This window comes from Charadrius vociferus, unplaced genomic scaffold (genome assembly GCF_000708025.1).
Source record: "Charadrius vociferus isolate BGI_N301 unplaced genomic scaffold, ASM70802v2 scaffold2, whole genome shotgun sequence".
In the NCBI taxonomy this organism is placed as follows: Eukaryota; Metazoa; Chordata; class Aves; order Charadriiformes; family Charadriidae; genus Charadrius; species Charadrius vociferus.
In genome coordinates this window covers 1,912,242-1,924,266 of record NW_009647595.1, presented here as the reverse complement: position 1 = coordinate 1,924,266, position 12,025 = coordinate 1,912,242, and the positions used below count along the sequence as shown (strand labels likewise).

The following is a 12,025-nucleotide window of genomic DNA, read 5'->3' as shown; positions in this document are numbered from 1 at the left end:
CGGATCTGCTTTTGAATGATGTGTCAGCACTTGTTTAGGATAAATATTAAAAGTCTTGTGGGAATCATCAGAGAAAATTTTCACAAGTAACTTGGAAATCAAAGTCTTGTTGACTTCTGATGAGACTTTGGTGTGCAAATCGCTTGGGGTTTTTTGAAAATCTTGTCCATCTTCTTTCTAGCCAAAATCTGTTTCATGCTCCAATGGCAGAAATTCTTCCTTCCTTTCTTCCTTGAAGCAAAAATTTAATTGGGATTCATACTTTTCTGGCACTGGAAGAGAAATACCACATCCCATTAGGTATTTTCCCCTGATTTTTGAAGCATAGAAGTTTGTCTGCGCATGAATTGCGATAAACTGTTTGGCCTGAGATAAAATGGTAGAACTTCTCCAGTTCCAAATTCCTACCAACCTAATTGCCTACCATAGCTAAAATATGAAAGGTGTTTAATAATAAACAAAGCATTATTTTTGTTTACTCTAATTTTACTTACCCGTGTGAATTCCTTGACTGTGATGTCGATTTGTTCATATATTGCAAGTGGAAATGAAAAGCAAATCAGTGGCAAATCGAAACAATTTGGCAGCATGGACACAATAAATTATCCAGCTGCAAAATTATACCAATAGTGCTGAGTAAATAATTCCTCTAAAAAACTTTAGTACTTTGTGGGTTGTTTGCAGGAAGCATCTCATTATCTCAGTTGTGTGTACGAATTTCTAAGAAGATTATTTAGTGTGTAATTTCCTTGTCAAATTCCAATATCCAAGGCCTCAAAGGAATTTAGGCCTCTTATCCCTCACTGGAATCTATATCATTCTTGATTTCAGTAGAAATGTAAGCATTAAACATGCTAATCCAGAACATTGTGGTACCTACATTTCACATGCTAATTGGAATTTGTAACAATTGAATTCAGCATAAAGTTGCGATTCCTGTCACCTCTTGTTTGCCATTTAATTGCTGGATACCTACTCTGAGCTCATTATTCAGCTTTCTTGATAATCAGTGAAGAGAGGAGCTGCCAAAGAATCATTTGTCCAATATGGCAAGTAAGTAGGTGGGTGACTCTTCCAAGGGCCGTGTCTTTCTCCACTGGTCATTGAAGAAGCCTAGATCACTAGCTTGCCTGTCTAGGATGGGTAAAATGAGTTTGTCCGTGCAGCCACCACCCAAACTTCAGAGCCAAGTGAGCGGGTGCTCTGCAGAGGGAGTTGCTTCTCACAGCTCAGCACAGGCAGGGATGCATTCTCCTATCCCGCTTTGGTCTGTGATTTGCATTAGGTCCGGGTTGCGCTCTGCAGTTATGTGTGGAAATACCCAGCTAGCTTTAATCAAGCTGCCTGGAGAAGTTCAACTGAATCATCTCAGAAGTTCATGCAGGCTTATTTATTTACGTCTCTAACCTTAAAGACAAGCTTCCAGGTGAGAAAGAGATAGGCTATATAACTTTTTTTGATGTTGCTCCACTTCGTGTAGAACAATTATCTATTTATTTAACTAGACAGCAAAGGGAAGTCTAGTGGTCTATGATATGGCAGATAAGGCCTTCACCATAACCACTGAGTTGCTGTTCTGCTGCGTATTTCACTATCTTGCATCCGTCAGTCCATACTGGTATCTTCTGCAAGCAAAGAATCCGAATGATGAATGAAAGTCTTTTTCCTGATATGACATTTAGCCCAAAACCCCTTGGTTTAAAGTGTGGCGATACCCTTCTGTCTGACTTTTAAAGGTCAATTTCTACCTGGTCTTGAATTATTTTCTGCCACTAAGTACATCGGTCCTGTCCTTGATTTACACTGGTTATGCCTCCACTGCAGCACCTGAGAGCAGGTCCCAGCCCCAAGGGCTGGATGCCCAGCCTGGCCAGGGATGACTGCGTGTGAGGGTGAGGATGAGGAATGTGCCATCTTCCTGGGCATGGCCTTCCCTTGTAGTTCAGTTGGGTTTGCAGGCATCCAGGGGGACAGGGAGTACTCCAGTAGGTCCTGTAATCTGCCCCACAGGACCCTTCTGCAACACATTGCAGACATGGTTCGTATTGCTTAGTTTGGGCAAAGGGGGACATTACACAACATTTTGCTTGGGATGGCAGCAACCAAATCAACCATCTCCACAGCATACTGAACAGCCACTGTGGTCTGAAACCATTTATATACATTTCTGTGCAGTCGTATTTTCAGGGACATGTGCGTGATGCAGAAAGAGACAGAAAAATATGCAGGTGCTTTGGATAGTCTCCAAACTAAAATAATAGGAAAGGAGCAAATGAGAGTAAAGCAGAATTTGCAACTGACCAGAGAGTTCCTGCGCTGAGCTAATTATTACTCCCCAAGAATTTGAATGACTGAACACTGGCTAGATATTCTTTGTTTCATACCTGTCATGTTTTCATGAATGACTTCTTTGCTTGGCTCTGTGGCCAATACAGCCCGTGTTATTTCAGGCCTTGGACTTCACGCCTGACTTAAGAACCTCTTCAATACAATCAGCCCATCCTTCATTTATCAAGCCCTTCTGCAGAGGCAGTATTACTGGTAGCTAGGGTCTCTGGTGGGTATACATCAAGATACAGTCTTAATAATCACCTCGGGAACTCTTCAAAGGTGGTAACTCATGTTGATCTCTGTAGTCCATTTTCCAGCTGCCCAGACAGAGACATGAAGCTTGATTTGCAGAGCGGCGAGCACTCTCTGCTGCCTGCCTTGTCACAGCATCAGTGGTGGGGTAGAAGAGGACCTCTGCCTCGGACAGGACCTTCCCTCGCTGCAGCACTCTCCCTGAGCTTGGTCCTGCAGCTGGGAGAATTAGACCAGGGGGCTTTTATTTGATTTGATTTTTAAAACAATAGTGGTGTATGCACCGTGCTAATTTTTCTGTAGGTCTTTTTGAGGATGCCTAGGAAGAGTTCCTCGGTCTGGTCACAACCAGATTGATGAGAATAAAATGGTGACTGCTTTTTTCGTAGACAACCAGTGGCCATGGAGGGCCATGCTGGATTGTAACGTTGACAGTGATAACATGATGTGATAATACAGGTAAAGACTATGTATTAATTCAGTCCTCCAAAGGGAATATAAAGTTGCTTGTTCAACTAATTAAGGGGGGAGAGGGGGCTGATTTTGTAGGCTTCATCATCTGTTTTTGTTTTGGTTTGTGGTAAATGTGTGTGTACATATGTTCAGTCTTTTAGGTGGTTTTAGTAGGTATAATTTCCCTTTTCGCTTGGTTAATCACTTTACAGAATGGAAATTTTCATTTTGGGGAACCTCACAGTGAATATCTCCCTAAAGGTGGATAGTTTGTTCCACTTCTTAACCCTGCATAAGCTCTGCATAAGCAGCGAGGGAACTGTAGCTCCAGAGAGTTTCCAAACTCTCTTGCTATAACACTTTGATTTTTCTGGTGAAGTCTTTGCTTTCATCTGATTATGTTTCTTAACTTAATGCATATTATGCTGAAGATCCTACAGCGAGTAATAGGATGATATAGTGGACAGAACTAATTCCCAAATGCTGCTGCACGCTTCTGAACAGGATAGGCTTGAAAGTGTCCTGCAGATGCTGCAGGAGAAATGCAAGGAAAAGTTCCAGCTGATGATCAGAGCAGCCACCAAACCACTGCGGGCCACCGGGGACTGTGTGGTTAAGCACTTTTTGGGCAAGCTGAAGATACCCATGTCTTTTTTAAATTCGCTCAGTTTGCACCGTTCCTGCTGCTTCATATTAAAACCCAGTCTCTCGAGAGGAAACCAATAGATATGCAAAGGCTCACGCTGTAGTGCAAATGACTATTTAGAGCCAGAGAGTGTGAAAGACTATTCATCTGTGACAACCTTTTTCACTTCCTGCAGAGCACCCCACAAGGACTTGTGAGATCAAGAACTGATTACAGCCAGGCAGTGAGAAATACGCATGATAAGCCATAAAGTCGGCACTCTCGTATGCATTTTCAGTTTCAGACAGCACCAGCTGAGACTATCAGACTCCTTAGCATGACATTCCATTAAATCTTTCTGTTTTCTGTAATTCGAGTCTCCAGAGAAGGATGCTGGTGCACAGCCAGTTCACTGTTCACAGCGATGGGTAAGTGTGCAGCAGATCACGAGAATTCTTTGAAAGAAGCTGTAAACACTAAGGAAGTGGTTGCACGTACTTTTTCAAAATATTTTAACTGCTTGCTAGTTCAAGGAAATCATTGTGATGTGCTGAATGCAAAAGCGTTTTTCTTTTTTCTTTGTATGTTTGCAGCAGCAGGTAGGTGGTGTGATATATGAAGCATCTTGAGTAGGGATGAATGAATCACTTTTAAAGAAGAAAGAGTCTCTCCCAGAATTTTGCCTGGTTTCTGAACCAAACTTTTAAGGTTGGGACATTTTCACACACTGGTTAGGCTTGGGCATAAAAAGGACATAATTTCTTGGGACAGATTTTTGTTCTGAGGTTTTTATTCACTAGCACTGTAAAATCAAGCTCAGAAGATGCTAAAAGACTTTTAGGATATTTTTCAGAACAAGTCTGGAGTGTGAGCTCAAGCCCTTTAGAGAGTTGTCCACCATGAGCTCTGATTTTTGCAGGAAGGGGCAAGGAACCAAAATTCCTGCATAAATCATCTGTACACAGAATCAACGTGCGTCCTCATTTTGTTTAACCTAGTAAAGTTGCTGAGAGATTTGCTTTGGTAGGGAAGCTGGAGTTGTGCGTGACTCATGAAGAGACTCTTGGCTAATCTGACTATTTGAGGGCATTGAACAGCTTAGGGAAACACATTTTGGACAACTACATTTTCAACCCATTCTGTGTGAACCAACTGTGTTCCACAGAGCAGCTGCGATAACCTCTGACTAATTGGCTTTTCAGAAGGTTACCTGCTGAGAGCATCTGCCATGACATCCATTCTCCCAGAAATGTTTCATCTCAGAATTGCCTGATGCAGGCTACAGAGCCCAGCATCGCAGGCAAGAAGTAAGTTTGCTCCCGAGTTAGAATGTGGGGGAAAGGATTTGCCCGACCTTGTTGAATGTTCATCATCTGTCCCGAAGCACTGAGCAGCCTGTCTAAGTTGCCTTTTGAGGGCCACCCTTAAGCCTTCCTTGAGACGTGCTTTGCCATTGATCCAGACAGCGAATCTGCGAGCGAGCCAGGATCCCGCATACCCATGTAGTCGCGATGGCTTATTAGGGCTTTCACACTGCGTCAGGCGGCGTCACACGCAGTGCCGTGCCCGAGCAGGCTGTGCGCAAGCTGTATGCCAGCTGCCGCCTGAAAGCCCTTGTGTGGACCTGGGACCACTTGGAGTGAGCACTGTAGCAATACATAAATAACGCCAAGGAGTTTATTGCATATAAAGTCATTCACTTCCCTAGATCTCATATGGGAATATTTATTCAGTAGCGTATTTATGGTGATGGTATCAACAGATATTAAAACTATGCCCAGAAGGATTCAGAGTACTTGGTTATGGGAGCAAGTTGTCCAGAAGAAGTGTCTTCAAAAAGAGAAACCCTGAATTCATCCTTGCAGAAATAGTAATTCACATGTCGGCTGCTGTTTGTTTTAAAGACTCGTATCCTGGAGTCATGTGATGATACATGCATATCCCTGATCATTTGAACAAAAAATGTCGTTTCATGGTTATGTTTCATAGTTCCTGACAAATATGTCCTAACTGTATCCTAAAAGAAGTAGGGGTGAAGGGAGACCAACATTTATTTTTAATTCCGTGTATTTTCAGCTTTTATAATTATTTTGCGTGGCCTCGTTAATGAATATTGAGTGCTTGGGATTAGGATTACTGTGTTTGATGCTCTAGATGTTTTGCTCATAGATCCTCCTTTTCTGTCAAGCTACTCCAAAACTAAAATCTTGGTTTCCTGCTTGGCAAGCAAGTTCAAAAATCAAAAGCAAGAAGGGACTTCCTTCCTTTCCCCCTCAGTATTTTTCTATTGTATTGACATTGCGTTTGACAAACAACGTTAAATAACCTTCAGGACTGTATCAGCCCCCAGGTCTTGGTAATGAGGGGAAAATCAGGCAGGCCAGGCCCCGACATGACTGGTTGGGAATCAAAACAAAATTGGCGGTCTTATGAAAAGCCATCCACATCTCTGTTGTCTCTCTCAGCTGTTGGGTGTTGCATTCAGCCCACCGATGGACGTGTCCCTGCTTAAGGCAGGCGGCTGGGCTGTGACCCTTGCAGCGAGGCGGCTCGCTGTCTTTGCGCAGCCCCGAGGCTCGGCCGGCCGCCTGTCCGAGCCAGAGCTGCTCCGACCGGAGGAGAGGAGGCGGCTGGGAGGTGGGGGGAGCAGGCCGGCCAACGTTGCTTCCCCACCTCCTCCCTGCTGGCTCCAGCGAGCTACAAGCATGTGGGCGTTTGAGGTAACCTGGGATCTTTGGCGCTGTTGACTCTGCTAATCAGCGACCTGTTAGGTAATAAGGATGTGCAGCGATAGCTTCATTGAACTAGAGGTTAAAAGAACTGCTGCCGTTCTCCACCCAGAACCGCAATGGGACGGTTTTGTGATAGAGTGAAACCAAACTCTGGGACAAGTTCAGCCTCATCTGACCTGGGACAAATGGTTCCTGTCCCTGCCAAGGCTGCCCCATGGCAGCACTTCCCAGCCCCTGCTGATCCTCCTTCCACCGTGGGGACTGACCAGGGTCAGCAGCTCCCCAAACAGGTATTTTCTTTTTGCTTTAACTTCTGTGAGCCTCACAGAGACACCACATGCTCTCACACCTCAGTGATAATAATCCAGTGCACCATAAAGAAAAGGGTAAATCTACAAAAGGGCTGCCAGCCGTTTCCTTTTGTCAGTGCACAAAATTCTTCAAAGGTAGCGATATCTCTAATTAGTAAGTAGCAAGATGCAACAAGTCTGCAATAACGTACAGCATATTATAATGTCTCAAGTGGCATGAGAAGCACGAAGTGAAATACTTGTGGCCTTTCTGACACAGGAAAAATACTAGTAAATGTAGCTGAATGCAGTTTTTCAACAGACTCCAAGGAATAGTTGGTGGATGTTGGAAATAGACATTCTTCATAATAATCCCATGTTTGAAATGTCCTGACCTTAAAAATACAGTATAAAATTAGTTCCAGGAGAAGAAACCTAGCAAAGGTACCAGATGCCCATTTCCTTTATCAGAATCTCTCAATTATGAAAAAGTGACAAATAGCTAATACCACTAGATTGACTTGAATTAATGTGTGTTTAAAATGAATGAAAAATATGTCTCTTTCCCAGTTAGGAAAAAAATTACACAGTACACATACTCAAAAAATGAAATACATCCCGGGCTTTCAAATGATTGTTGTCTTTCTACAGCACCTTCTTGAAAATGTCATGCGAGATTAGATCTGTACGCCGTTGTGTTGGTAAGCGTATCAAACCCCTGCAAAGGGCGGTCTTTGTTCCAAGAGCTTACGGTCTCCGGCGAGGTTTTCAAAGACAACTGTTCATTTGTGATACCTTTTAAAAAGATCTTACTTTCAGAAAGTGCTGGGCACGTACTGTTAGAAAACCAGGGTCCTTAGAGGAGTCTCCAGCTGGGCACCAAAAATTATATAGGTAACAAGGAAGAACAAGTGCTTCTAAAACCATGGCCTCAAAAGGCATAGTGAGAAGAGAAGAAATGGGCTAGATCATCACTAAATCCTCAGTTTGCTTGCTTTAAATGCAGAGCTTAAAAGAATTATGACTTTTCCCTTGGTTGGTGTCACCAGTTGTGTCCAGCTAGGTGTCCTGCATAGCTCAAAGCTGTTGTGGTCTCTCTGCAGGGTGGATGGAGCTCAGGTTGGGACCAGTCCGCATTTCTCCTTGTTCACGGGTTTCTGTCTGAAGGGCCAGCTGGCTCATTTTGAACTTAAGCACGAGTACAAGCCAACGGCTTAGACAATGGGGATGATTGGGGAATTTCAGCACGAGTGCAATCCTGAGGCCTGACCTGATATAATTAGGCAGTTTACCCGTTTTATTTTAGTCCTGCAGCTCTGTGGCTAGGCAAGGTATTTTCCATTGCTTGGGAGAGCTTTTCAGATTTTCCCTTCTTTGCAGCAGATGCGCTATTTAACCTCAAAAAAAAGTCCTGTTTCTCCTTTGTGAGATAGGCTCATCTCTGTTGAGGCTACACAGATGGGAGATATCCTCCAGTTCACCTGGAATCAAACACTTTTGAGGTGAGGCACCAGTTTGCCTCTCCCCAAGTTTAAAACCTCCCCCAGATCTCCCCTTTATCTTCATACCTGCTTAATATCACCCTTGCTTTCTTTTTTGTCCTGGGGGATGTGGTGGTCAGTTATCTGTCTAGACCAGCTGAAGGCTCAAAACCTTCCCTTTATTCCACGGAATAAAACAGTTGCTGGGTCCCAAATGTGCATCTTTGTCAGGCCACTACTGATGTGGGTATCTCATATAATAGATGACGGTAGGTGGTGGTGGGATCATAGCACTAGAGAACCTTGAGAATAAAAGCAAGGAAGCTGTAAAACAGAAATCAAAAGTAGCACTGTAATCAAGCAAATATGCCCACCTAAGGAAGGAAATAGCTAAGCAGACTGTTTTTTAATTCTATTTCATAGGCCATATTTAGACTGAGGGATAAAGTGCTCATGGCAGGGTGTGGACTTTTTTTTAAAATCTTATTCAGCATTCTTCCAACACCTGCTGGTTTAACATCCCATCCTTTCCCTGCTTGATCAGACCTTCGTGTCCATTTCTGCAAGGGTTTGGGGTCGGGAGAGGCAAATATGGGCAAACTGACAGCTTGGCAGAGACAGTCAGCCCGCACCCTGCAGAGAAGAGCCCGCCGGGCGTGATTTTGAAGGGGTGAGAAGCAGAAATCCTCTGCCAGCCTGAGTTTCAGCTGACGTGAATGCTGCTTTGGCAGCATCAGTATCCCATTAGCTTCACAATTTGGAATCCGGCCCAAAAACCCCTACGATCCAGCTCTTCCCACACATACAGACACGTACATTCATGCAAGAAGCGGGACATCAGTGGGAAAAGGTGCAAAGCCCACCTCCATGAGTCCCATCCCAGCACTGCCCTGGTCAGAGATCTGGTCGGTAAAACTAGTGGTGGGTGAGGGCTCTGAGAAACAAAGGTGTGTCCAAACACATTGAAATAACTCGGTGAACTTGCCTCTGCATGGCTCCTTGGCTCCAGAGGCCAGCGTACGCCTGTGATGGTTTTACATGCCTTTTCGTGGCTACATACTGAATAAACGACTGAATGCGCTTCAGTGTGAGCAGTCCCACAAGGGCACTCGTCTTCTGTTCAGAAAGGCAGAACAGGGAACACATATCACCATCAGGAAATGTATAATTTAGGTTGGGAGGGACCTCTGGAGATCATTCTGCTCAACTGTGCTCAAAGCAGGGCCAAGTGAGGTTGTTCATTCCTTGTCTGGTTGAGTTGCAAATATCTTTGTGGGTGGAGATCACACAACCTGGTCTGTCAACTTGTTCTGAAATTTGACCACCCTCACTAAGACGAATTTTTTTTCTTGTATCTAACTGGAATCTCTTTTGTTGCATCTTGTGTCCATTACTTCTTGTCCTTTTGCTGTGCATCTCAAAGAAGAGTTAGGGTGGAGGGGAAGAGAAATTACAAGAAACCTCTACATGTTCCTCCTTTATGGTGTGATCACCTTACAGGTTTGCAAGGGCTTTCACGCAAGGAATAGCAGCCACCCTCTTGGCCAGTTGGACTGCTGCACAGCCATAGACTCAGCAGGCAACTAATTATCTTACGGGGTCTGAAGCAGGTGAGTTGTTTTCACATCTATGTAGCAATGGCCAACTCTTGCCATCTTGGCTAGCAGAAATGGTGAGGGAACATCAGCCCCTACTTCAGCATTTGGCAGAGCCTTTCCAGCATTTGGTTATCAGGTCTTCAGCAGTCAATGTTAGCCCAACCAAACCAAAGAGCCTGCTCTCTGGGGCTCAGACTAGAGGAAGGGTAAGCAGTGCTTTCACATGAGGCAATAAAATTAATGTAGGATTTGTTAAATCATACAAATGATTACTTGTCTGCACTTTATATTATCTAAGGAATTGACTAAGTGTTGAGTTTTTTGGTTGATGAGTAAAACTGATTAAAGAAAGTACCAGGATCACAATATATATTCTAGGAGTAGTTTGTCTTTACAGCAGAAGTACATATGCTCAGCCCAAACCTGACTTTTTTATTTTAGTTGAACATAAAATGGTGAAAATTCCTTTTCTCTGTTGTATACTCACTGTCTGGTTTTGGTTTTCTGTTTTGTTTCTTACAGCCCCAGCAGAGAGCTCTCCATAAACATTTCCAGCCTCTAAAGCTGCTGTCCTGCCACTTGATATGAAAGTGAACTTTCCTCGTGAAAAGAAACATAATAAATGGCACTGCCAGAAGGTGACCATGGAGGATTGAAGCCAAACTTGAAGTAAAATCAAGATGATGCATTCTGGGAAGACCTGGTTTGCTGTGGAGTAAAAATGTGGTGCATAATATCCAGTGCTAATTTGTTGAAAATGGTCATTGACAGACCTTTAGCTGGAAAATTTCTTCCAGTTTTCATCACTGTGCATAACTTTTGAGTTCCCTTTAGGGGACTGTCTATGCCCTTCACTAGAAGTCCTGTTTTAGCATGGCAACTACTGGATTCTTTTATTATGTATGCAGATGGCATGATGTTTTAGGAAAAACTTACAGCAATTCTCTAATCTCAGTGGATATGTTCACAATATTACACCCCGATAGGAATGTAAACGTCTTGTATATGTTAGTTTTGCAGTCTAATGGTATTCTGTTAAACAATATTAGCACTTCATACGTGCTTTCTGCACAGAACTAGCACAGTCCATATATATTTAATGGTCTTCTCTTCAAATACTGAGGATACGTTTCGGTATTTGTGCTGAGACTGCATCCAAACTGAAGTCCACTACTAGCATACCTTCACCGATTCACAGTAGATTGTGTAGATAGATTTGCACGTGGCAGAGGTGTGACTTCTTTTATCAAAACTTAGAGAACAGCTGTCATGGAGGTAGCCAAGAACAGGGTAGGATGAACGAGCTGTAGGACACTGTGTCTGCTCTCCCTCTCATCCGCCAAATATCAAAGGTTCTCCTTTCTAGTGTGCCAGTGTGTTTTCTTACTCGGCGAGGGAGAGGCAAGGGAGAGAGCCTTTCTCAGAGAAGTCTGTGGCCCTGGGTTTGGTCTACAATAAAACCAGAATAAACTGGAAGAATTCAGGCTCTTTATGTTGGCCACCATTTATGTTTTGGGCAGGACTGGGGAATTCTGGTCCAAACCAAATTCTCTGAATAAGGTAAAGTGTAAGACTACACTTCTAAGGAGCAAGACACTCCTTGGAGAGTGCAGACTTCTTCATTAACTTTTTCCACTTTCTATCCAAAACAGTATTTGGTAGGAACTGGGAATAAGCAAATGGTTCCAATAAGCCTTTCAATATACTGTAGCAGGCTCAAGACTGTTGCATTCAATCTGAGCGTTGTTTTTTGTTCAGTCTCTGAATGGCTGGCCTCATCACTGGCTGTATCACAGCTGGCTGTGGTACTGTTTCTTCCATGGGGACTCAGTGGAGTTAGTGTCTGTCCCTCACATCAGGACCTTCTTGGCACACTCTTTATGATGAACTGATGCCATCAACATACTGAGGGGACTTACGTATTCGTCCCTTCTTTCTTTAATGTCCTAGTTTGAGACATTTAATATCAAAGGTAGCTTTTTGTCTGTTTAAAGACCATCACTCTCCCCAGTCTGATAGACAGGTACTATAGAGTCGCTGTTAGCATATATGCCAAACTGTGGGTGAGGCGCCATACTGGTATAAAGATGCAGCGATGGAGAGAACGTGCAGCTACATCAAGTCCAAGAGACCTTTTTAGTGGAAGCTCCTGTGTTATAATTCTTACAAACTATTTTACAGTTCATTGCTAGAGAATGGAAGGTCAACCACTGAGAGTGCCCGTACAACAAACAGATAAATACCAATAGGGCTTATTGTTTTC

The 12,025-nt window shown here is 43.5% G+C and overlaps 1 protein-coding gene across 1 annotated transcript in view; it reads left to right on the top strand.

The window, feature by feature from the left end:
• SAMD12 (sterile alpha motif domain containing 12) overlaps window positions 1-11,238 on the top strand; it is a 155,756-nt gene extending 144,518 nt beyond the window's left edge. Inside the window, exon 5 of the mRNA XM_009881028.1 lies at window positions 10,285-11,238. Coding sequence (XP_009879330.1) covers window positions 10,285-10,307 — 23 coding nt within the window. The 3' untranslated portion in view covers window positions 10,308-11,238. The remainder of the gene's footprint in view (window positions 1-10,284) is intronic.
• Window positions 11,239-12,025: the final 787 nt, after the last annotated feature.